Source organism: Schistocerca piceifrons, chromosome 5, assembly GCF_021461385.2.
Source record: "Schistocerca piceifrons isolate TAMUIC-IGC-003096 chromosome 5, iqSchPice1.1, whole genome shotgun sequence".
NCBI lineage: Eukaryota > Metazoa > Arthropoda > Insecta > Orthoptera > Acrididae > Schistocerca > Schistocerca piceifrons.
The window spans coordinates 104,646,021-104,673,336 of NC_060142.1; the positions used below are offsets into that span (position 1 = coordinate 104,646,021).

Sequence of the window (27,316 nt, forward strand, 5' to 3'; positions counted from 1 at the left end):
CTTCTCCGCATTCTTGCTGATGTTCTGCCACTGCAGATTTGTTATGTTGCCCCAGACGAATGTTGCTCCTGTTCTCGAATGAGCCTGCCAGTCTCGCTGATATATGCCTCTCTACATTCGCATTCCACCTTGTACATGCCTGCAGTGTGTAACGCATCCATCTTGTCCTTAGTGGAGCCTAGCACGTGCTGGATCCTGCGACCACTATAGAAGACAGGCTGCACCCCATCCCAGCGAAGGGGTTTGCCTATTTGGTCAGTAACATTTTTCAGATAAGGTAAGTGCACTGTTGCTTGCAGTTTGTCTATTTCTTGCTTATCTTTCTTACTTGGTTTCGTCGACGAGGCTGTGTTCTTTCCCTGTCTGTGGGAAAAATCTTTAGAAATGAAACTGGCAACTGCATCATAGACTTAGGATCCTGAATTTATAGGGACCTATTAGCCATGGTTTTGAAAGCAGTTGCCAGTTTTATTGCACCCTTACCCTTTACTGTAAGAGGAATGCACAAAGAAAATCTGATACATCTGCAATTCATTGATGTTGGATGATTGTCTGTAAATATGTGCCTGTATATGTTCTAATCTCATTTATCATATTCCTATGAAATATGACAACGTAATGGTGTCAGAGTCTTCATTGACAGCATGCTGTTCCATGAGAAATACATCACATTTTTTTCAATGGAGCATATCTCCATAGTATGAGTCTAACGCTATCACAGAGCTTCCAATACACTATCCATTGAATCATTTACAATTAGTGCAACAACCTCACACGTCAAAGCATAATTCAGAGCTACAGCAAGAGTTGTGGATCAATCATTGTTCATTTTTTACCCCCATGTGCTGTTTGATAGTTGACTGACCATGATACTGCATTCCATCTACTGTATTCTGTCTAGAGCAGAGTATGTCTACATGGGTAATACGCATAAGCATATGGGTAATTATTTAATTTGAAGTAAACACAGTACTTACATACATATCTAACCATTGTACATAAAGAGCCAATCAGCCAACAAATACAAGCCACACAAAATCAGACCTCCAGCAACACCAGTCATCTTAGTACCTCTTACACCTCTTCCCGAATTGTAGTGCCATAGTCATTAGGTGACATACTGACAGAATTTGTGTCACTCACCTCCTACACCATCACTTCTTAGTTGGTGGATTACACGCATGTGAAAAATTCATGCAAATTAATTTGATCCTGACATATTCTTCTACTTTAGCTCACTAACCTGTCAGTTACTAGTGTTTGAATTGCTTCCCTTAAAATGCCAGCAAGTGAATCTGAAACCTACATATGTATTCTACTTCAGTTTGCTCCAGATGTGTATTGCTAGGCATTTGACAGCAGTTAATGCTCCGGGTGAGAGTGTATGGGAGTCTAGTTCTATTACTGGGCAATAGATTTAGTTATGTTAATGTCAACTACCAACTCCACCACAAGTCTTCCCACCAGTCTACTGACAACTCATCATCTACAAACATCCCACATCTACAAAAATACACTGCAAGCACCTGCATGGTGGATGTTGGAGGATACATTGTGCCAGTATTATTCATTACCCTTCCATCCCAATCTTACATGCTGATCAACTAACAAATTACTTATATACTTCCATACATATCCTAAAACACCCCTATGTATCGAGGAGAAATATGCTATCTTTCTCAGAGACTTTTTTTTCCGTCATGGAGTATGTCAACCTATAGCATCCACATGATGCTTTTGCTTTGCAGATCAGTCATATAACATGATGTGGAGGACTGATAGATGGCGAATACATAGTGTTGAGCTGTTGAATTAATGTTACTGTTCACCAGTATATATCATTTAACCACAAACTGACATCTGCGTGTTAATGTCGTGATAGCATTTGGCAATGAACTTAAAGTTGTAGCAGAAATTAAGAACGTACAGTGAGGTACGAAGGCGGGATTCTTTCAGATATAGTGGGTGAAGCTGTGTGTCAAGTGGACATATATACTGAGTGGCAGTTGACAGCTAAGTATGAAACATTCTGTCTCAGCATTCTCCTTTTTCACAGTGGCAGTGTTAGTGCATCAATACAAATTATGCTTGGTGTTGATATACACTCCTGGAAATTGAAATAAGAACACCGTGAATTCATTGTCCCAGGAAGGGGAAACTTTATTGACACATTCCTGGGGTCAGATACATCACATGATCACACTGACAGAACCACAGGCACATAGACACAGGCAACAGAGCATGCACAATGTCGGCACTAGTACAGTGTATATCCACCTTTCGCAGCAATGCAGGCTGCTATTCTCCCATGGAGACGATCGTAGAGATGCTGGATGTAGTCCTGTGGAACGGCTTGCCATGCCATTTCCACCTGTCGCCTCAGTTGGACCAGCGATCGTGCTGGACGTGCAGACCGCGTGAGACGACGCTTCATCCAGTCCCAAACATGCTCAATGGGGGACAGATCCGGAGATCTTGCTGGCCAGGGTAGTTGACTTATACCTTCTAGAGCACGTTGGGTGGCACGGGACGTGCATTGTCCTGTTGGAACAGCAAGTTCCCTTGCCGGTCTAGGAATGGTAGAACGATGGGTTCGATGACGGTTTGGATGTACCGTGCACTATTCAGTGTCCCCTCGACGATCACCAGTGGTGTACGGCCAGTGTAGGAGATCGCTCCCCACACCATGATGCCGGGTGTTGGCCCTGTGTGCCTCGGTCGTATGCAGTCCTGATTGTGGCGCTCACCTGCACGGCGCCAAACACGCATACGACCATCATTGGCACCAAGGCAGAAGCGACTCTCATCGCTGAAGACGACACGTCTCCATTCGTCCCTCCATTCAAGCCTGTCGCGACACCACTGGAGGCGGGCTGCACGATGTTGGGGCGTGAGCGGAAGACGGCCTAACGGTGTGTGGGACCGTAGCCCAGCTTCATGGAGACGGTTGCGAATGGTCCTCGCCGATACCCCAGGAGCAACAGTGTCCCTAATTTGCTGGGAAGTGGCGGTGCGGTCCCCTACGGCAAAGCGTAGGATCCTACGGTCTTGGCGTGCATCCGTGCGTCGCTGCGGTCCGGTCCCAGGTCGACGGGCACGTGCACCTTCCGCCGACCACTGGCGACAACATCGATGTACTGTGGAGACCTCACGCCCCACGTGTCGAGCAATTCGGCGGTACGTCCACCCGGCCTCCCGCATGCCCACTATACGCCCTCGCTCAAAGTCCGTCAACTGCACATACGGTTCACGTCCACGCTGTCGCGGCATGCTACCAGTGTTAAAGACTGCGATGGAGCTCCGTATGCCACGGCAAACTGGCTGACACTGACGGCGGCGGTGCACAAATGCTGCGCAGCTAGCGCCATTCGACGGCCAACACCGCGGTTCCTGGTGTGTCCGCTGTGCCGTGCGTGTGACCTTTGCTTGTACAGCCCTCTCGCAGTGTCCGGAGCAAGTATGGTGGGTCTGACACACCGGTGTCAATGTGTTCTTTTTTCCATTTCCAGGAGTGTATTAAAATTAAGAGCTTGAGAGTCATCACAGGATGTATTTCTACAGAAAACAACTATTTGTGAATTACTGTCACATAGTTTTCGAATTTCAGTCAGTGCTGTTTAAGTATAGTGATGCTGTGTGTGGTATTCCCTCTCACTATTACCAAGTGGTCCACTAAATTTTAGAACTTCAGCACTGCTGCTAGCTCAGTGTACAGATTGAATAACTTTGGGGATACACTACAATCCTACCTCACTCCCTTCACAAACACTGCTTCCCTTTCATGCCTCTCGACTCTTATAACTGTTTTCTGTACAAGTTGTAAATAGCCTTTCGCTCCCTGTATTTTACCCCCGGTACCCTCATAATTTCAAAGACAGTATTCCAGTACAGTCAACATTGTCAAATGCATTCTCTAAGTCTACAAATGCTAGAAACATACGTTTGCCATTCCTTAACCAACCTTCAATGAGAAGTCATGGAATCAGTATTTCCATCTCTCTGGAATCCAAACTGATTGTCTCCGAGGGTAGCTTCTACCAGTGTCTCCGTTCTTCCATAAGGAATTCATGTTAGTATTTGTATTTTGCAACCAAGACTTATTAAACTGATAGTTCAGTAATTTTCAAACATGTCAGCCCCTGATTTCTTTGTAATTGGAATTATTACATTCTTCTTTAAGTCTGGAGGTATTTGGCCTGTCTCATACATCTTGTTCACCAGATGGAAGTGTTTTGTTATTGATGGCTCTCCCATGGCTACCAATAGTTCTAATAGAATTTTGTCTGCCTTGTTTCGACTTAGGTCTTTCAGTGCTCTGTCAGATCCTTCATGCAGTATCTTATCTCCTATCTCATCTTTATCTAAGTCCCCTTTCATTTCTTCTTCTTTCGAATAACCCATTTGAAGGGTATGATGAATCAACTTTGGCTATTCTCCATTGTATTAGATTTCCTTAATTTCCAAATTTCCTTCATTCTTTAAGAGTGTTGTTCCCTTTCTTCTTGAGTCCACTTTCGTCTAGTTGTTTTCGTTCTCTCCTAAAATTCTGCATTTTGAACTGCCTTTCTGAAATGTGTTTTGTTTTCTATTGTGGCTATTCTAATTCCAGCATTTTTATGTCCTTTTCAGTCTCTATGAACCATGTGGGCTTAACCTGTATTCAGCATTATCGTCTCTTTTAGCTCCCAATATTTTCGTTAAAATTCTTCTTTCGACCTTCTCTAGTTTCTCAAGATCTCCATTTCTTGTTAGTTTAAGCGTTTCTGCTGCATACAGAGCTTCAGGTCTGGCCGCTGTTTGGTAGTGTCTTAATTTCATGTTCCAGGATAAGAATTTTTTGTTGTAAACGTTTTTGATTACATGAAACACTCTTTCCATTTTGTGCACTCTAGTTTATATAGCTGTCTTTTCTTTTGCATTGTATGAAATCCACTCTCCTAGGTATTTAAAGGGACTCTCTTTCATTTGTATAATATTGCTCTCATGCATATCTCCCTTGTACAGACCCTCTACATACTCCTTCCGCCTTTCTGCTTCTCCTTCTTTCCTTAGGACTAGTTTTCCATCTGAGCTCTTGATATTCATGCAAGTGGTTCTCTTTCTCCAAAGTCTCTTTAATTTTCTTATAGGCAGTTTCTATCTTTTCCCAAGTAATATATGCTTCTAAACCCTCTAGCTATTCATGCTTAGCCATTTTGCACTTCTTGTCCATCTCTTTTTAGACACTTGTATCCAATTTCTCCTGCGTCATTTGCTGCTGTCTTGTGTTTTCTCCTTTCATCAATTAAATTCAATATCTAATGTGTTACCCGTGAAATTCTACTAGTCCTCATCTTTTTAGCTATCTGCTGCGCCTAGCAGTAAGCATCTGAAGCGATCAGAAGTAAAATTCATATGTCAGTTTTGGATTCATTTGCTAGAATCTTAAGGAAAGTCATCCTAACGCCATAAACTGACAAGTCGGTGAGCTAAAGTAGAAAAATATGACAGGCTCAAATTCATTTGCATGGATTTTTAAGGGGGATGTTATCTGCCCACCAAGAAGTGACAGTGTAGGAGGCAAGTGACCCAAATCCTATCAGTATGTGACCTAAAGACAGTCGCACAACAATTTGGATCGAGGTGTAAGTGGTACTAAGTTAACTACTGTTGCTGGAGGAGACACTGATATTGATTTGGTCTGCCTTGTACTGGCTGATTAATCAGCTCTTGTAACACAATAGTTGGATAAGTGTATAAGTACTGGGTTTGCTTCAGAATAAATAACTACCCGTCTACTAATGCATACAACACATGCAGACGTACCAGCTCTAGATCAAGAGTAACAGGATAAAGGTCATCTGGATTGTTGTGAAATTTATTCACAATGGCAGCCTCTCCCCCACCTCCTCCTCCTGGGGAATGGAAATAACAACATTGCACTGATGACATCACCACCCCTATTCTTCCCCCTCCCTCACTTACCCTCCCCTCCCCTCCCTCACTTCCTCTCCTCTCCATCATTTGTGAACTAGCGGGGAAAATATTCAGTCAGTGCTGAGCTGCTCGCGAGGAAAGATGTAAGGTAGTGTCTCTATTTATTTACTTTATTTATTTTTCAGGGTGTTTTCTGCATCTATATTGTTCTCAATTTGGCTCCTCACTCCGCCGCCGCTGCCCCCACTTTCTGGCGACCCCCACCCCCACTTTTCCCGATAGTGTGTGTATATGTTCACCTTGAAGGTTGAAGACCAGCTATTCTAGTCCGCAACACTACCACCAGGGGCTGTTCAAAACTGTCCTACAGCCCCCTTTGTAACTGGTCTGGTCATATGCGCATATCGTGGAGAATACTTTGAACTACACACAGAAAAATTTCGAAACAGTTGAAGTGCTTCTTCTTGGTGGGAAATGGTCTATTTGCACTACCTTGTGAAATTAATTGTTTAACAATTTGCCGAAGTCAAATAGATCACTTAAAACACTCTTCTTCATAATAAAACATATTTTCAACATTCAAACATTTTGCAAATCAAATAATTAAATTTCTGCCACAAATAGATCCTAGCACTAAATATATCCAGAGTCTATTACACACACATCTTCAGCCACCCCATATGCTCAGAGACTGGAGAGAGTGTCACTGAGACCACCAAACTGTCAACAATCAGTTTACAAGGCGGGAACAATCGTCCAGTGCAAATTCTCACCATAATGATTCTCCTCAAATTCCCAAGTAAAAGTCGGAGAATACACGCAACAATCACGTCTCCTTCTCTCGCCACTCTACTGGTATACTGGCTAGTTCACTATTCGGCCTCCCAGAGGGTGCCACCACCTGGACTTCCCCCTGTGACCGTGAGTACGATCCGACTACCCAGCAGCTGGAATCTTGCTTTGTACTCGCTGGTCGCGCGAGCTAAGCCGCCAGTTCCAGTCGGCCACTGGTTGCAGACACTTCAAGACAAGCAGGGGTGGCTTGTTCGTATAGTTCTAACTGAAATTCCATCCTGACATAGACTCCCCAGTTTAAAAAATCCACTTTACTCAATCCAAGACAGGGATTTTGTTGACTATACACCTCGAATTTCTCGCTTGAAATCTAGATTCCTCCCTTTTATATGAGCTATTTTCGAAGACTGAAGAAATCGGAGCACACACATGTTTTCACATCGATAAAGTATCGTTACTTGTTGGGAGTCTAAAACTATGCTGTAATATCCTCTGTGTTGGAGCTCACAGTTTTGTCCTAAACACATCATACTATGGTATGTTGATCATCAACATACCGTAGTATTACGCGCAACTGAGGAGGACAGGACCAAAAAATTGAAGACATCATACTATGATCTTTCTGAAAAAAAAGTAATTTTTGCAAAAGGTTTCCACACCACTCAGAAATCAGTAGATCTCTGCTTGCCAGAGACGACAACAATGGAGGACACTTACACATTGGATGGTTATGCAGGTTCCTGTCTGTAGGATAAAGATGTACAGTATGTGTGTCCAACATTCATCATCTGCTGACCTGTCCCAACTTGTTGATCACTGTGCCTATATTCCTATTGGCTGTTGCTATATTTAACCATACGTTCAGTTTTTAAAGAGCAAAAACCCACAGCCAGCAGAATAAAGACTCTGCTCACAGACCATTGTGTTCAGACCCATATTCACCAACAGGTCAGAATGCTGCAATCCTATTGGTTCCCTGAGGGAGATGGTGGATGGAGGGGGCAGAGGTTATGTAAACCCTCATCGTGGTGCAGTTGCCCTCATTTTGCCTCTTTCTCCAGCTGCATGCTTCCTTTGAGTTTTCGCCGCTAAAGTGAAACGCTCCTCATCATCATCAACCAGCAGCAAATGCCTAAGAGTCGAGGAGTAGGAATTACTATGTATGTACAGAAACATGCTTTCATCTTCTCTCTCTCTCTCTCTCTCTCTCTCTCTCTCTCTCTTTGTGTGTATGTGTGTGTGTGTGTGTGTTTGTGTGTGTGTTTGTATGTGTTCATATTTAGGAGCAAGTAAAACACAGTGGTTATTTAGTATCAAACATCAAAAGGAGTAATATTATAGTAGCTCTATTAGAGTTTATTTTCTCAGCTTCCATTGCTGAAACTTCTCACTGCAGATGTTCATTTGCTATCACACATTACAACAGGCATTACTTTAGTAGTTCTGTGTGTGTGTGTGTGTGTGTGTGTGTGTGTGTGTGTGTGTGTGTGTGTGTGTGCGTGCACGTGCTTGTCACTACATTTCAGAACAAGTAGCTCTCACCATGCAACTGTATTCTAGTCTTTTTTTCTTTTCGGTAGTATCTTGCCCACTCGTCTAATATAGGGTGCCTAGGAAGTTGTTTTCTTGGATCGCTAGGCAAATATTTTTTTCTTTTCTTTTTTGTAGTTTCATTCTCCTGCCCCACAGGGTCAGGGGAGGCTGGCAGCGGCACAACCCGCTTCTTTTCAGTCGAGTGACATGACAGCTAACAAAAGGAGAAAACTATCATATAAAGGCAATAAAAAGGGGGACATTAAAACTTAAAAAACACAGTTGGTGATTCGTAGAGCACATAAAATACACTGAAGTCACACACACGGGTTAAAAGCTGGCCACAGTATTAAAACACTCCGGAACAAAGACACTTTAAAACCAATTTAAGAGATGAAGCACACCCAACGAAGAATCCAAAGAATCCAAGGGAGAGGCCTGAGAGCGCGGGGGGGGGGGGGGGGGGGGGGAGAGGTGAGAGCAAGGTGCAGTGCGGCAGGGGGCAGGATGAAAAGAATAGTGGGTCAGTGGGTGTACCAAGAGGCAGGAGGCAGGTGGGACAGGAGATGAATAGGGGTGACAAGACAGGAGGAAGTGCAGAGACACAGAAGGAGGGCATGGGAGAAGGAGGTGGTGGGAGAGGGGGAAAACTGCTCAGGGGAAGGGAAGGGAAGGGAAGGGGAGGGGAGGGGAGGGGAGGGGAGAGGGAGCCCTGAGGAGTAGGGAGGAGGAAGGTGGGGTTGGTAAGAGGGGTAGATGTCAGGTCGAAGCTCATCATCTAGGAGGGGTAGGTGCTGGAAGTTTCCTTGGGTAAGGAGGTGGACGGTGTGGAGATGGAGAGAGGGTGGGACACAATGATAAAGGTGCAGGAACCGGCTGGGGGTGGAGAGGAAGGGGGACATCAGGGGGTGGGGGAATCTAGTTGGAGGACAATATACAGGGTGCGGATGTGTTTAAGGGAAAGGAGAAGGTGGGGGAAGGGGTTGAGGTCGTAGAGGATGCATGAGGGGGCGGGAAGTGGATGCAGAAGATGAGGTGGACTGCGTGGTATTATAGGATTTGCAGGGCTTTATAGAATCTGGTAGGGGCATAAATCGCAGCGATGCTGGCATTACAAAGGATGGTGTGGATCAAGGGTGTGAAGTATGGTACAAGGATGCAGTCCCCATGTCTGGCCAGACAGGAGTTTCAGAAGGCAGAGTCTGTTGTGGGCTTTTTGTTGGATTGTAAGAGGATGGGGAGTCCAGGTGAGGTGGCAGAGTAGGGTGAGGCCGACGTAGTTTAGGGTAGGAGTGAGGTGGATAGGACGACCATAAGTGGTTAGATAGAAATCATTGAGATGGAAAGTGTGGGTGGTGCAGCCTATGATGATCGCCTGGGTCTTGGAGGGGTTGATATGAAGGAACCACTGGTTGCACCAAGTGGTGAACTGGTCAAGGTGGGTTTGGAGGGTAAGTTGGGGCCACTGAAGGGTGGGATAAAGGGACAGGAAGGCGGTGTCATCAGCAAATTGGAGGAGCTGGACAGGCGGGGGAGGTTTGGGCATATCAGCAGTGTACAGGAGATACAGGAGAGGGGAAAGGATGGAGCCTTGGGGCACGCCGTCGGAGGGATAGAAGGTAGGGAGTTGGAATTGTGGATGGTGACAAAGGAGGGATGACTGGCGAGGAAGGAAACAATGAGACAGGCGAAACTGATAGGGAGGGCATAGGCCTGAAGTTTGAAGAGGAGCCTGGGATGCCAGATACTGTCATAGGCGTTCTGGAGGTCAATGGAAACAAAGATAGTGGAGCAACAGGAGTTAAGTTGGAGAGAAAGAAGATTGGTAAGGTTAAGGAGCTGGTCATCGGCTGAGAAGGAGCTAGACAACAATTCAAGCAACTAGTATTAATGGAGTTTGTTACAGTAAGTTAAATTGAAAATACTTAACTTTGTATATTCATGAAGGCGTGTCCCAAGCAAATGATGACATGCAAATAATCAATGTTCTGCGGTTTATACAATTTCAATGCAAATGAAACAGTTCAGTTCTTAAGTCGTTGCTGTAGCATTAGTATGATGGCTAGTCTTCCAATCTGGCCGCAGCTAGTCTGCGCAGTTCTTATATTCTCTTTGTGTAGATGCTGCTCCAGCGTGGTGTCGTCTGAGTCAGCGTATTGTTGGGTGACGGCACCTCACAGTCCTCTCTGCTCTTGTGTTCTTGATCATTGTGCCAGTGCTTGTTGTTATGCCAGAACATCTTTGGTTCAGCATATATGTGTGAAATGCAGGAGCAGCTAGTTCACCAGCTGAAATCTGAAAGAGAACTGCAGTTATACAGCCTCCGGGACAGGCTACTCTTGCCATGCCTCCACCAGCACATCAACCTTGTAAAGTACATATTTTTTATCTTCAAATCTTGTTATGTATGTGGTGTCAGCGCCAGATACCACACTTGCTAGGTGGTAGCCTTTAAACCGGCCATGGTCCATTAGTATACGCCGGACCCGCGTGTCGCCACTGTCAGTAATTGCAGACCGAGCGCCACCACACGACAGGTCTAGAGAGACGTCCTGGCACTCGCCCCAGTTGGACAGCCGACTTTGCTAGCGATGCTACACTGACGAAGACTCTCTCATTTGCCGAGAAGATAGTTAGCATAGCCTTCAGCTAAGTCAATTGCTACGACCTAGCAAGGTGCTGTATTCAATTGATATTTATTATATGAAGCATGTATCATCAAGAGCGATGTTCTACAATTATGGATTAAAGTTAAGTATTCCAGAAGCTACGTACTTTTCTTTATAGCATTCATTACGTATCCTGTTTCAGACCTCACGCCAGCCCACGTGAGTTTAAGCGCGTGCCTTTCGGCTTCCTCTCATTGTGTCTAGGCTGTCTTGTCTAGACACAACAATGTATATCTGTGTTAAAAGAAGTAGAAGGAGAGAGTTTATATTTCTTGTTATAGTGAATGACCTCAACAAAATTGATGAGATGGTTGAGAAGTATTTTAATGGGAAATGTCCCTCACTGTCACCTTGTAAGTACATACAAATCGAATTTCATTGTAATAGTGAAAATTTTATAAAAATAGTTTCCACTTTCTGTTGTTCTTGTTACATTGGATATAAATCAGTTGCCACATGAGACTAGCCAGATGTCTGAGGAGGTACTGCAGCAACAGCAACTCCCAAAACCCCAGTGAAACATACTTGACAGGGTGGAGGAAATGGCATGAGATTTGGGGTAATGTGACCCCCAACTCCCTCCAGTGCTTGAGTGGGCAGAGTGTATCCCACACAATGTATCCCACACAATTCAAGAGACCTGGGATTACATTATGTCTTGGGAGGTGATGAATTATGTAATTATCAGTGCTCTTTCAGGTATCATCAGTAGTAGCATGTGCGTGTACTTATTCTCTCTCTCTTTCACATACACACCATCACAGTATGCTGTGGTGTGAGTACCATTACAATGCGGTCCAATCCAGCACACCTCACACTGTAGGATGAGACTTGCAGCTGCCTCTGCTGCCCTCATGTTCCTGCCACTACCTCCATTGTCCCACTCAGACATCTCCACCCCTCCAGCTGCTAGATCTACATAGCAGTGAGAACAGTTACAGGTGTTTGAAATGGAGACTCATGCTGGCCACATTTCAAATATGGTAAATACTACCTGTACCTTCCCTCTATATTGAAACTGGTTTCCTCTCAATGAAAAAGTATCCAGAGTCTCTAACTAGCAGAAGATTTATCCATCATTATGGAACAAGGAACAAAATACTAAAAATTTAGAATATATTGCAACTGTAATATTAAGTACAGTTCTAAATAAGTCTCAACATTGGTGGGAACCTTACACTCATCAGATAGAAGCAATATACAGAAATGTTATAGCAATCCATGGAGTGCAGATACGGGGCCCATCACACTAGTCATGCAGTAAGTCGGAAACCCCATCAATCATTAAACAAACACAAGTCGAGTCTACTCCAGGTGAACAGCAGGGCAGATGCAGATAATAGCAGGAAAAACTAAATGTAAGCCGGCTGCTGGGTATCCTTAGATTAGTCCACTATTGACTTTCTCTAAGATTCTGTTCTGAACAAATATTTGCTCTTTGAAAAGTGATAGAACAATACACAGAATTCAACTGTTCACTACACCTGAACTTTGTTGATTTTGAAAAAGCCCTTGACAGTATACAGTAAGAATAATCATAAAATATTGTAAACCTATATGTAATTTCTGCCCATCTCACTGATGTTTTTAGGAAACTGTATCTAAGACTTGAGTGGCTGTGTAAAAACAGAAAATGGAAACACCTGTTTCTTTAGCATTCTGACAGGTGGCAGACAAGGACGCATTTTCTCAGCATGCTTTTTTGTAAGTGTCACAGACATTATAATGAGAAAAACTAAAGACAACTTTAACATGGAGCGATCTAGTCTTACAGATCCAGATTTTGCTGATATCATTCTTCTGGTAGAATCACAATAAAATTTGCAACTAATGACTACTAAGTTGAATGAAATAGCAAGTATTGTAGTGACGAAAAGTGGTTACATGACAAACAGAATGTGCATGAAAAGTGGAAATGCATCTAATCACATTATAGTACAACAGAAGCTGCTGTATTATGTTGATCAATTTCCATATCTTGACAGCATTATCTGTAATAACCAGGATGCAGGTAAATGCAGATATCAGCAACAAAAATGGGAAGGTTTCTGCACTCTTCCAACGAGTACAACCCATATGGCAATTAGACTCTATAAGCATGTCCACAAATTATCCTCTTTTGTAATCCTACTAATGGCCATGATTGGTCCAAAAGATCGGAAAAATGGGGAGTATGGTATGGTTTTAATGCTATGGAATGGTATGGTAGCATTGTTATAATTATCTTTATGACCCATAAAGTAATGAAAGTAGTAACAAATGGAAGAAAAATTGAAAACTTGACATGTGATCTTCTGCATTGGAGTCCACAATACAACCTCTGAACCACTGAAACGAATGAAATAGGATTATGTTGTTAGTATATTTCAACAAACATGCATATGTTCTATTTATCAATGCACATGGAATTGTCATAGCAGTTTAAGGATGTGTTTGATAGTTAAAAATTTAATGTGAAGTGCATAAGTAGTGCTACTTGAGCCAAAAAGGGGAAGATGTATAAGTGATGTTGAATTGTTATTGGCAGCTGTCAAACTTGCCATACTTAACTGTTCACTGCAAATATTTCGAATTTTCCTTTCTTATTCTGCTGCTAAGTGTCTATAAAATGTCTTTGAACTATTCACATAAATTGTGAGTCATCTTCCCAGAGCTGTCATGAGATTGATCATTAAGTACACATGGTGCCTGGTAATTTCCTTAACTTAACTTTCCAGATTGAAAAAAAAAGTATTTTGAGCATCAACAGCATGGAAATGGTGTAATCACTTATTTACTTGCCATTTTTGTGTTAATAAGAACGTCTTTTAATATATCAGTTGGTATCTACTAGAGCTGAACCTGACTTTGAACTGCAAGGTTTCATCAGACAAATATGATGCGACTTCATGGCAGTATGATCTGGGCGTAACATTTATACAAGAGATTTCCAGGTTAAGCTTGATCTATGGCCATTTTATGTCTTAAGAATAAATGCTATATACAATTGGCCCTAAGTGTCTCATTTACTAATCTAATCCTCTCAGTATTGCCTGATTTAATTTGAGTATGTTCCATTATCGCTGTTTTGCTTCTTTGATGTTCACCTTATACCCTTGTTTCAAAACACTGTCCATTCTGTTCAACTGCCCTTCCAATTCCTTTGTTATCTCCGATAGAATTTCAAAGTTCTTGGCAAATCTCAAAGTTTTTATTTCTTTGCCAATTTTTCTTCTGTTCCCTTTACTTCTCAGCACACAGATTGAATAGCATTAGGGATATGCTAAAATCCTGTCTAACTCCCTTCTCAACCACTGGTTCCCTTTCATGCCCCTTGATTCTTATGACTGCCATCTGGTTTCTGTATAGATTGTAAATAGCCTTTTGTTTGCCGTATTTCACCACTGCCACCTTTAGAATTTGAAAGAGAGTATTCCAGTCAACATTGTCAAAAGCTTTTGGTAAGTTTACAAGTGCTATAAATGTAGGTTTGCCTTTTCTTGACTTACTTTCTGTGAAAAGTCATGGGGTCAGTATTCCAACATTTGTATGGAATCCAAATTTCTCTTGCCCATGGTTGGAATCCCAGTTTTTACATTCTTCAATAAAGAATTCGTGTTAGTATCTTGCAGCCATGACTTATTAAACTGATATTTTGGTAATATCCACACCTGTCAACACCTGCTTTCTTTCAAATTGGAGTTACTGTATTCTTCTTGAAGTCTGAAGGTATTTCACCTGTCTCATACATATTTCTCACCAGATGGAAGAGTTTTATCATTTATAGCTCTTCCAAGGCTATCAGTAGCTCTAACAGAATGTTGTCTATTCCCAGGGCCTTGTTTTGACTTAAGCTTTCAATGCTCTGTCAAATTTGTCACATAGTATTATATCTCCCATCTCATCTTCATCTATGTCCTCTCCATTTCCATAATACTGCCCTTAGGTACATCTCCCTTATATAGACGATCTATATAAACCTTCCACCTTTCTGCTTTCCCTTCTTTGCTTAGGACTGGTTTTCCATCTGTGACCGTGATATTCATACATGGTTCTCTTTTCTCCAAAGGTCACTTTAATTTTCCTGAAGGCAGCATCTATATTTCCCCTATTGACATATGCTTCAAAATACTTGCATTTGTCCTCTAGCCATTCCTCCTCAACCGTTTTGCACTTCTCCTTAAATTCTTACACCTTTGTAGTTGCTTCAGTTTTAATCTACCATTCATGACCAATAAACTGTGGTCAGTGTCTACTTCTCCCCTGGAAATATCTTACAATTTAAAACCTGGTTCTGACTTCTGTGTGTTACCATTATATTATCAGTCTGACCCCCCAGGGGCTCAGCATTCATTTGCTGAGTACGGGCTTGGCGACCACGGGGTCCTGAGCTGGGGACTAGTCAGCGCCGCCAGTCTCCTGTCACCGTAACCCCCGGACATGCTTCAGCGACCACAGCATGGCGCGGCGGTGGAATGTTGTGTGCTGCGGGGAATGGTAATCTTGGCTTGACCGCCTGGATTGCGAGGAAGGTAAACCTCTATAAAAACCCCTCAATCTTACGGTGTGCTGCGCGCCTATAAGATGCATGGCTGTTGGGGTGTAACAGTCGCAAGCGGGCAACCTCTGGGGCACCTGCCACGCCCCAGTTGTATAAGGCTTACCTAGACACGCGGGGCTCTGTCTAGGTGGACTTCTAGTTCCCTAGCTGCTCGAGGGACCGAGATGGAACCCTCGAACTTTTATTCTTCTCCTGCCAGCGGAAAGGGTGGACCGCTGGTGGGTTCTAACACCCAATCCAACAAGAGGGCTCGTGTAGCCATTCCTCCTGATTCAGGTAGTAGTAACAGAACGCATGCTGCTTCGCAGAATGTGTTTTTCATAATTAAAAGAAAAGATGGGAGTTTTCAAAAAGTTTCGCCATTTTATATACAGAAGGGCTTAGAAGGTATTGCTGGCACATTAAAATCTGTAAAGCGCTTGCGAAATGGCACCTTGTTGGTTGAAACATCTAGCTTCCAGCAAGTGCAGAACCTTCAGAACGCACAATTTCTTGGGGAGTTTGCGATAGAGACTGAATTTCACAACACCTTGAACTACAGCAAGGGTGTTGTGACTTGCAGAGATCTCGTTGACATTCCCTAAGACGAACTGAAGGCTGAATGGTCCCTGGAAGGAATTCTCGACGTGCAACACATTGTGAAACGGGTGGATGGTGCTCTCTTAAAGACTGACTCATTTATCCTTACATTTAACACCACCAAATTGCCATAGCATGTGAAGGCAGGTTTCCTACGTCTCAGTGTACGGCCTTATTACCCCAACCCCATGCGGTGTTTTAAATGTCAACACTTTGGACACACTACTCTTGGCTGTAGAGGGGAAGCCACTTGTGGGAATTGTGGTAAAGCCGCCCATGAGGGAGTTGGTAGCTCCTCTCCTCCCAAGTGTGTCAACTGCTCTGGGGATCACCCTGTGTGGAGTAGCGAATGCAGAGTTTTCCTTGAGGAACGGAAGATCCAGGAACTAAAAACTACAAAACACATCCCGTATGGTGAGGCGAAAAAAATCTACAAGTCCATGCAGCCGCCAACGTTTGCTGCTTCCTTTTCTTCCGTCCTCAAACAACCAGTCTTGAAAACCGATGCTGCTACACAAAAGGAGGTTGCTACTGTCAGCACTAGCACCTGCGCTTGTCAATGTACGTGTGCTGCTGCCGTTCCTGTGAAACCTGCTGCTCCCCCCCAGCCTTCTGACCAGGCCATGGTAGCTGACATCATGGACCTTCCTGCCCCTTCCCGGGTCCAGTCTTGTGCACTGCCCAGCACTGCTACACCCCCTACTGCTTCTGAGGTTTTGGCTCCAATGCCACCTCAGGCCAGAACATCGAAGCCAAAGACAAAGGTGAAGACTCGCCCACTAAAGGAGACTGCAGTTATACAGTCTCCTGATGTGGATGTCATTCTCCCTGTCATCTCTCTCGGCTCTTCTTCTGAGGTGATGGAGGTTAATGTCAGACTGGGGCAATCATCTCGCCCCAAAACTGAGCCTCCACCTGTTGTGGGCCCTCCTCCTCAACAGAAAGTGAGAATGAAGGTACTCCCACCCTGATAGATGGCTCCCATTATACAGTGGAACATGAATGGATTCCGGGCACATGTGGAGGAACTGAACCTCCTAGCACGGCAACGCCTCCTGTGCTTGTGTTTACAGGAAACGCATTTAAAACCATCTGATGCTCCTGTACTAAGGGGCTATACGTCATATCGCAAAGATGACCTGACTGGAGAAAGGGCCAAAGGCGGAGTCGCTGTGTTTGTCAATAATGACCACCACTCCTCTGCTCTCCCCCTGGATACTGACCTGCAAGCAGTTGAAATTCATTCACCTCGGAGGCTTACCGTTTGCTCCCTTTATTTACCCCCTCTGGATGCAATGACCTTAGATGCTCTCACAGATCTTATCGACCAACTCCCCCGCCCATTTCTCCTCCTGGGAGACTTTAATGCCCATCATGTCCTGTGGGGCTCCACTTCCCTTTGCGCCCGAGGTCGAATTTTGGAAAGCCTCCTAACATCTCAAGTGTTGTGCATCCTCAACACAGTTACTCCGACTCATTTCTCCACTGCTACAGGGTCATTCTCAGCCATTGACCTATCTTTCTGCTCTCCAACCCTCACCGACTCTGTTCACTGGGAGGTCATTGACTACCTTCATTCCAGCGATCACTTCCCTATCCGCATTCATCTCCTGGATGGTGTATCGTTGGAGCAGCGGCCACCATCGTGGATGATTGGCAGGGCTAACTGGCCACTGTTCACTCGGTTGGCTGTCTTTGACCGCCACAATAACGTACAGGAATGGGTGGATCACATCACGCTTGTGGTTCATCATGCTGCTGACCTGTCCATACCACAGTCTTCTGGCACTCCTAAGCGGCGCCTTGTGCCTTGGTGGACAGAAGAGTGCTGTTCAGCCATCCGGGACAGGCGTGCGGCTCTTCACCGATTTAAATGCCGCCCAACACCGGTCAATCTTACCACCTTTCGAATCGCGAGAGCCAGGGCACGCCATGTCATTAAAGAGAGCAAGAAAAGGTCATGGCAGGAGTTCCTGGACTCCATCAACCGTTCCACTTGTTCCACAAGAGTATGGGAAGCCATCCGGAGAATTTCCGGTAAACATAGCCGTTTACCAATAGCTGCTGTCCTGAACCAGGGATGCCTCCAAACGACACCCAGAGCCATTGCTCAGTCGCTGGCAGAGCATTTTGCACAAAGTACTGCCAATGCAAATCAGGATCCAGCGTTTCGTCGCTACCGTGCGACTGTCGAAAGAGCGACCTTGGACTTTCGGTCAAACAGTTCTGAGGCCTGCAATTCCCCTTTCTCAATGTGGGAACTTGAATCGGCACTTACTGAGACTTCTGACACTGCACCAGGTTACGACCACATCCGGTACTCCATGCTTCGACATCTGCCAGCGGCGTCAAAGGAAATCCTCCTCGAATGTTTTAATCTCATATGGCAGACAGGAGTGTTCCCCACCTCGTGGAGGGAGGCAATTCTCATCCCTCTCCTCAAACCAGGAAAGGACCGCACATGTCCCGGTAGTTATCGTAGTATCGCCTTGACAAGCTGTGTCAGAAAGACCCTGGAACGGATGGTTAACCGGCGTCTGGTCTGGCTGTTAGAGAGCAGACAGCTCCTTAGCCGCTTTCAGTGTGGATTCCGAAAATTTCGGTCCACGGTCGACAACCTGACCCTCCTAGAGGCGTCTATTCAGCAGGCTTTTCTCCATCAGTATCACTGTATCAGTATCTTCTTTGATATCAGTAAGGCATATGATACTACTTGGAGACACTGTATTCTTGCACAAATGCATCAATGGGGCTTTCGTGGCCGCCTATCGATTTTCATTCGGTCTTTCCTGTCTCAGCGGTTTTTTCGGACCCGCGTTGGTAACGCACTGTCTGATCGCTTTGAGCAAGAGAACGGTGTCCCCCAGGGCAGTGTTTTAAGTGTTACCCTCTTTGCCATAGCCATCAACAGTATAACGTCTACAGTGAGGAGTCCAGTACAGTGCTCCTTATTTATGGACGACTTTGCTGTTTTCTGTTCCTCCTCCAGGGTTGCAACCGTGAGCCGTCAGTTGCAGCTAACAGTGCGGCGGATGGAGGAGTGGGCTTCAAAAACGGGTTTTCGGTTTTCTACCGATAAGTGTGTTTGTGTTCATTTTAATCGCTCTCGTCATCTTTTTACTTTGCCTGCCTTGCATATGGGGGATACTGTCCTACATTTTAGAGACACAGTGCGGTTTCTGGGCCTAATTTTTGACTCCAGGTTGTCATGGCTGCCACACCTACGTGACTTGAAAGCCAGAACGCTGAAGGCACTGAACATCCTCAAGTGCCTCAGCCACAGATCTTGGGGCGCGGACAGGGCGCGTCTCCTACAGTTTTATAGAGCTTTTGTGCGTTCACGGCTGGACTATGGGTGCACAGTATATGGGTCAGCGAGGCCATCTTATTTGCGGATCCTTGATGCTGTTCACCATGCTGGGATCCGACTGGACCAGTCCCGTACCCAGCCTCTGTGCTGAATCTGGCTAACTGCCACTTACCATCCGGCGGCAGCTCCTGCTGGTGCGCCAGGCTTGTAAGTTTCTTGCAGCTCCCAGATCGCCTGCTCACCATCTTGTAGCCCATCCACCTCTGGACCGCCTTTTTTCCCGCCGTCCCCGGGCTACGTTGCCGTTTGGGATCCGTGTGCAACGTGTACTAGAGTCCCTCGGTGTGGAGTCTGTACAACCCCAAATCCAGGGTTTTAACCGCCTGCCACCCCGGTTGCTGAAGAGGCCCAGAGTGATTTTAGATTGATTGCAGTACAAGAAAGATTGCACTCCTGCCACCTTTTACAAAGATTTTAGGGAGAGTATCTTAATTTGCTCACTGTGTGACAAACTCGCCCATATTTTATGTAAGTGGCCAGCCAATAACAATTTCCTGTGACATTCTTGTTGCTATGTTTCCCCTTTCCTTAGGTTTTACTTTCTTATGTAGCGTTTTCCTTCTTTTCCTGCTTTCTTTGAGTGTGTGCTTTAGTTTTCTTAGGTCTGTCCACATTCGTTCCTTTTAATGTGTGTCAGGGCGCTGATGACCTCGATGTTGAGCGCCCATAAGCCCCAACACACCACCACCACCTAATCAGTCTGATACCTTCCAGTGTTTCCTGGTCTCTTCCACATACACAACCTCTTTTCATTATTCTTAAACCAAGTGTCAGCTATGATTAACCTTCCATTGCTTGTGTGGATGACACTCACCATCCACATGACTTTCGTGCTCAATTTTGTCTGACAGGGCTGCACTGAGTTCACGCCATTTTCAGTACTGTTCTGTTAACTGGCTGGTTCAAATGGCTCTGAGCACTAAGGGACTTAACTTCTGAGGTCATCAGTCCCCTAGAACTTAGAACTACTTAAACCTAACTATTCTAAGAATATCACACACATCCATGCCTGAGGCAGGATTCGAACCTGCGACCGTAGCGGTCGTGCGGTTCCAGACTGTAGTGCCTTTCTGTTAACTCTCTGGCTGTTAGCTCCAGTCATTGTTGGCTTTCAGTTATGAAAAATACATTTTTTACGAAACATTATTATAGTCTGAAGGACACTGGTCATCCGCATGAGCTCTGTTGCCACAATCTGAAACAAAGTAATTCTATATTACTTTATTGCTTTCCTAGATTCAATCAATCTTTCATGTGTGTAAATTTAGGCATATTAAAACTGATTGTAGTTACCTTCCATGTTACCTAGTATTCTCTTTATTTTTAGATTGTGGAAGTTCTTGAAAGCGGTCATGATTCAGGAACAGAACGCGAAGTGTCAGAAAATGATGAATATGAGTCAGAGGAAGAAGTAACTCAAGAGCATGAATTTTTTAGGGAAAGATGGAATAACTAAATAGAGGAAAAATAAACATTCTACCAATATTAGAAGCAAATCTCGTAATATTATTACACATTTGCCTAGACCAAAAACTGAAGCTCATATAAAAAAGACAGAAGTAGAAATTCTGAATTTGTTCTCGAATGAAAGCATAATAAGCATCATTGCAGGCACTAATATATACATCGATGAAGTTCGTGGTAACTTCTCTAGGGAAAGGGATGCTAAAGAAACAGATGCGATAGAGATGAGAGTTTTCATTGGTTTGTTATATCTATATGGATCCTTGAGATGTTCTAGGAAGAGTATATCAAAACTGTGGGATAGCTCAAAGGGAAATGGACTTGAATCATGTTATTTATGCATGAGTGAAAACTGATTCAGGTTTGTGTTGAGATGTCTGAGGTTTGATAATATCCATGATAGTGGTGTTCACAGAGAGATTGACAAGTTGGCTGCTATCAGAGAGGTAGTTGCACTATTCACAAACAATTAGCAAAAATATTTTTCACCTATTGAATATCTTACTGTTGAACAGCTTTTGGCATTTAGAGGAAACTGCCCATTCAGGCAATATATTCCTACCAAACCTGAAAAGTATGGGTTAGAAGTGTTTGCTTTGGTGTAAAAACAGCTTACTCTTTAACTTTAGAACTGTATGTCATTAAACAAACAGGGGGACCATATAATGCCAGTGGTCAAACTGGTACAAGGTATAAACAGAAATATTACTGTTGACAACTGGTATATCAGTTTGTCTTTAGTCAAGAAACTTCAGGCGAAGAAACAGTACGAAAAACAAGAGAGAAGCGCCAAAAAAATTTCTACCAAAAAGAGAAAGGGAGCCAAAATGATCTATCTTTGGATTTCAACAGGATTGTAAATTGGTCTCATATTGTTGAGAGAAAAATAGAACTGTGTTGATGTTGTCAAGCATGCATTTTGATGATGCTATAGATCATTCCACAGGGCACCAAAATAAACCTGAAATGATCAATTTCTGCAATATGTCAAAAGTGGAGGTAGATCTGTTAGATCAGCTTTGTCAGAAGAACAATGCATCACATAATACAAGAAGATAGCCTATGGTTCTGTTTTTACAATATTTTGAATATTGCAGCCATAAATGCTTTATGCATATATAAAGACCACTGCATGGTTTCAAATCAGGTTGTAAAAAGCGTTGATTTTATAGAAAAAATCAGCAGGGAACTAATAAAGCCTCAAATACTGTTAGGCACTCAAGAAACTGTGGAACAGCCAGGAAAATCAACTGGATCACATGGAAGCTGTTATATATGTGGAAATGTATGAAATAAAACAAATCATAGATGATGCACTACATGCAACAACTGGACATGTGTAGATCATCTGAAAGACATGTGTGTAAACTGTATTGTCAAATAATGTGTTCTTTATTTCAGTTTTGTTTGCACTTTGTCACTAAATTACTGTTTGTATATGGTTATTAGTTAAGTCATGGTTTTGAAATAAACATTTTCATGTTCTTTTGATAAGTCGTTGTATTGTTACACACACCTCAATGCTTACATGGAAAAGAGATGTAAATTTGTTATTTTGAACTGTTTCAAACATTATAATATATTATCCTGTGTATGACTATTAATTGTATTATGTTTAGATTCAATAAAATATCGTAAAGTCAGCCATAAAGACTGTTAAAAGTATACAAATAGACCACTTGCTTTGTGAATGACAGCTCGCATCTGCACAAGTGACCATATCACAGATTTTTGCACAAGTAACAGAGGGTTTGTGCAAAATTCTGCCAGGCAACTTCCTCTTTCATTCCTTTCCCCAGTCCATATTCACCTACTGCTCTTCTTTCTCTTCCTTTTCCTACTATCGAATCCAGTCCCCCATTACTATTAAATTTTCAACTATCTGAATAATTTCTTTTGTCTCATTATATATTTCTTGAATCTCCTCATCATCTGTGGACGTAGGCCTATATCTTGGCTACAATAGTGCATTCACTATGCTGTTCATTGTAGCTTAGCCACATTCTTATTTTTTCATTCATTTGATTTTGTATTTATAACCATGTATTCACCTGACCAGAAGACCATTCCTCCTGCCACATAACTTCACTAGTTCCCACTATATCTAACTTTAACCTATCCATTTCTCTTTTTAATTTTTCCGACCTACTTGCCCAATTAAGAGATCTGACATTCCACACTCCGACCTGTATTGTGGTATCGATAGCAACAATGCCACAGCATAGTTTCATAAGTTGACACTATGAGGCACCAACGACAGTGCACTCTAGCCGGAATGCGAGAGCTCCATGAGCTCCGCTCCAGATTCTGCCCATTTGATGAAGAGCAGACGGTCGGGACACTTCGCACCAAATGGCAAACTTATGTATTCTTCTTGCTAGATTGAAGGTGATTTAAATTCATACTGCAGTACAGATGTGTTTCACCTTTTCCTGCTCCTACCCAAGCGCCACATTCCAAGCAAGATACAAAAGTTGGCGATGAGGTTTCCCCTATCATTTCCTTTTTTGCTTGGCACTGCTTTCTTTTCATGATAGTCTCAGTGTAAGACTTTCAATTGTGTAAACCGTGGCTTCGCCACAGGAACAGGCTTCACTGTCCGATCTTGTACGCTTGTACGTTTTCAGGCAAAGCATATGACACAGCTACTTACTGCCATAAATGGACTGGTCACACTACAAACTGCAGTTACTACGGCGCCTCCGACGCCACCGCCTGTACCGACGCCATCACCAACGGCGCAGCCATTTATTACAAGCCTTCTGCTTCAAGTGCTTCTAGAGCTCATCTTTTGAATCAAGTTTTGCCAGACATTTCCTCTCACATTCAGCACATTGCGAAGAAACTTTTTGTGACTTTGAACATTTGTGGATGTTCTGTTCGTATGCAGCTGCACACTGGTGCGTCAGTTTCCTTACTGAACAAATCTATGTATGACTTGCTTGGTTCGCCCCCGCTTCGTCATTCGCATTCCACGCTGACTGCATTTACTGGACAGGAAATCTCAGTGCTCAGCATATGTAGTTTGCAAGCCATATATGGTGCAACGACGTGTACAGTGTCTTTCCATGTGCTCCGCTATAGTCATGCTATGAACATTTTTGGCATGGACGCATTTGCACTTTTTGGCCTCGCAATTCAGGACAATGTACTTTGCATCAAAGGTAGTGACCATGCAGGCAGTGTTGCCACACTATGCAATGATTTTGCTGTACTCTTTTCTGAGGGCCTGGGTTGTGCCACAGACTTTGCAGCATATGTTGTAGTTAAAGACAATCCCATGCCCATTTTCCGGCGCACACGCCTGGTACTGCATGCGACGCCATAGCTTCTGAACTCAAGCATTTGCAAGACAGTGGTGTAATTGAACCTGTTTCTGCTTCACCAAGGGCATCACCTATAGTGTATGTGAAGAAAACAAACGGTTGTTTCCATATTAGTGCTGACTTTAAGTCTACAGTAAATCCCCAGACAGTGGTAGCTACGTTTCCCTTACAGCGTCTTGAAGACATTTTTAATAAGCTTCCTGGAGGAAAATTCTACTCCATGATTGACTTGTGGGATGCATACTTTCAACTTCTGCTCGATGAACAGTCATAGCACTATTTTGTGATCAACGCCCACCTTGGATTGTTTAAGTTTCGCCACCTTCCATTCGGTTGTGCTTCAGCTCATGCTATTTTTCAGTCTTACTTACAGCAGTTGTGTACCACTGTACTGGTTGTTCCAATTATCTGGACGACTTCCCAGCACCCAGGAACTTGAAAGAACTTCAGTCTGTGTTGGGCAAAATTACATATTATATTCGGTTTATACCAAATGCAGCGCAGACTGCAGCGCCTTTGCATCGCCTTCGGCTTACGAACGTTCCTTTTGTTTGGTCTTCGGAATGTGATGCTGCTTTCCACAAGTTCAAATCTGCTTTGTTGAGTGATCGCTGTTTGATTCCTTTCGATCACTCCAAATCTGTTGTTTTAGCTGTCGATGCATCTGCGCACGGCATTGGAGTGGTTCTTTCGCACCGCAATAATTCTGTAGATCACCCAATCGTTTTTGCGTCTAAGTTTCTCAGTTCTGCCCATGAAAACTATTCTCAGATCGAGAAAGAAGCTTTAGCTATTTTCTATGGAGTGACTAAGTTTCATTATTTTTTATGTGGTCACAAGTTCTATTTGGTCACCGACCATAAGCCTTTGATGTCGTCGTTCCACCTGTCAAAAGCTAGTTCTGGCCCATACTGCACAAAAGTTGCAACGTTGGTCTTTGTTTTTGTCTAACTACAATTACGAAATTTTGTTTCTGCCTACGGCCCAGCATGGCAATGCTGATGTTTTGTCTCGTCTACCTATCGGTCCTGATGAAATGTTTGATTCTTTCGAACTGTCCTGCTTGTTTATTTATTCACAAGATAAGGACTTAGCTGATGGTTTTCTGGTGGATTTTTGTTGCATTGCTTCCGCGACAGCCGCCGATGCTTCTTTGCAGATTCTTTTGCAGTATATTCGTACCCAATGGCCCCCATCTGCTATGCAGATTCGTGATCCACTCGTTCGACGTTACTTTGCGCAGTGTCACAACTTGTCTGTACACAATGGTGTTATCTTGTTACGAACTGGCAATAATCAGTCTCGCGTGGTTGTACCTCATTTGTTGCAGTCGGAAATCCTCCGATTGTTGCATGCTGGTCATTGGGGTATAGTGCAGACGAAGCAATTAGTGCGTCATCACTGCGCAGCATCAATCTGCTCCCCATGAGCACTTCTTTATTTTATTTATTTATTTTTTTTTTTATTTATTTATTTCGTATTCCATTAATCCGTATTGTGATAAATCACAAGGATGTGGAATGAGTCATGATTACATACAACAGATATAATACACATATATAAAATGACAAAAATGTACCATAAGATTATGAATAAGTTTGTAGGTTAAAATCAAATCAAAGGTATAGCTCAAGTAATATAAAACAATACCTAAAAAGGAAATATAGTACATTTTCCAAATTAAACAGTTAATGTGATCTATAGCAAACAAATTTTTATCAGTATAAAAAATCATTGCTTTATCTGTAGATACTCATCAAGAGAATAGAAGGAATTTACCATTAGGTATTCTCTCAATTTACATTTAAAAGTAGGTAAGACATTAATGTGATCTTTAATACCTGATGGAAGGGAGTTGAAAATTTTTGTGGCTGAATAATGAACACCTTTCTGAACAAGACTTAAATGTTTCAGATCCCTGTGTAGATCATTTTTAGACCTAGTATTATGATCATGACATTCACTATTAGTTTTAAAAAGAGATAGGTTGTTAGAAACAAAAATCATCAAAGAAAATATGAATTGAGAGGTAAGTGTTAATATTTGTAACTTATGAAACAGACTTCTGCAAGAATATCTTGGATGAACACCACTCATGATTCTAACAGCTCTCTTCTGTGCAGTAAATATTTTTTTGGCTAAAGGCTTGCTGCCCCAAAATATTATGCCATACGACATGATAGAATGAAAATAACCAAAGTAGGCAGCTTTAGTAGCGTCCTCATCACCAATGGGGGTGATTACACGCAGAGCATAAGTTGCCACACTGAGCCTTCTATGTAGGTCTAAGATATGCTCAGACCAGTTCAGCTTGCCATCAATTAGAATGCCCAAGAACTTAGATGATTCACAGTGTAGTATATTTTCGTTACCACAGTTTAAGTGGCATACTTCATTTTCTTGTTGAGATGTGTGAAATTGCATATACTGAGTTTTCTGAATGTTTAGAGTTAGTCCGTTGCACTTAAACCAGTGTAGGATGTCAACGAGTACAGCATTACATTTATTTTCTAGGTCACTGTTAGTTCGACTTTCAAGCAGTACAGTGGTGTCATCGGCAAAAAGAGTAAATTTACACTCGGTGTCTGTGCAAAGTGGGAGATCATTGACGAAGATAAGGAAAAGCAAAGGTCCTAGGATGGACCCCTGAGGCACACCACACTTTAATGTGTCCCAATCAGAAGAAATGGGACTATCATTGGCACCATTAATTATCACCTTCTGTTTTCTGTTTTGCAGATATGATTCTATCCATCTACCAATGCTACCTCGCAAGCCATAAAAATTAGCCTTATGTAAGAGAATGTTGTGGTCCACACAGTCAAAGGCCTTAGACAAGTCACAAAAAATTCCAATAGGTGACATTTTATTATTTATTGACTCTAAAATTTCATTTGTGAGAGAAAAAAATAGCCTGCTCAGTTGATCTACCTTTTTGGAAACCAAACTGGTTTCTGTTGAGTATGTTGTGGCTGTTAAGATGTTCTACAATTCTTGTATACATTAGTTTCTCTAATACTTTTGAGAAACTACTTAGTAGTGATATTGGACGGTAGTTAGATAAATTAGTTTTGTCACCCTTCTTGAAAAGTGGTTTCACAACGGCAAGCTTTAATCTCTCTGG

The 27,316-nt window shown here is 43.1% G+C and overlaps 1 protein-coding gene across 1 annotated transcript in view; it reads left to right on the plus strand.

The window, feature by feature from the left end:
* Positions 1 to 27,316, plus strand: part of LOC124798767 (A-kinase anchor protein 14-like) — a 97,916-nt gene that overhangs the window by 26,529 nt on the left and 44,071 nt on the right. The window contains exon 2 of the mRNA XM_047262297.1: positions 6,102 to 6,197. Within this exon, the coding sequence (XP_047118253.1) occupies positions 6,102 to 6,197 (96 nt within the window). The remainder of the gene's footprint in view (positions 1 to 6,101; positions 6,198 to 27,316) is intronic.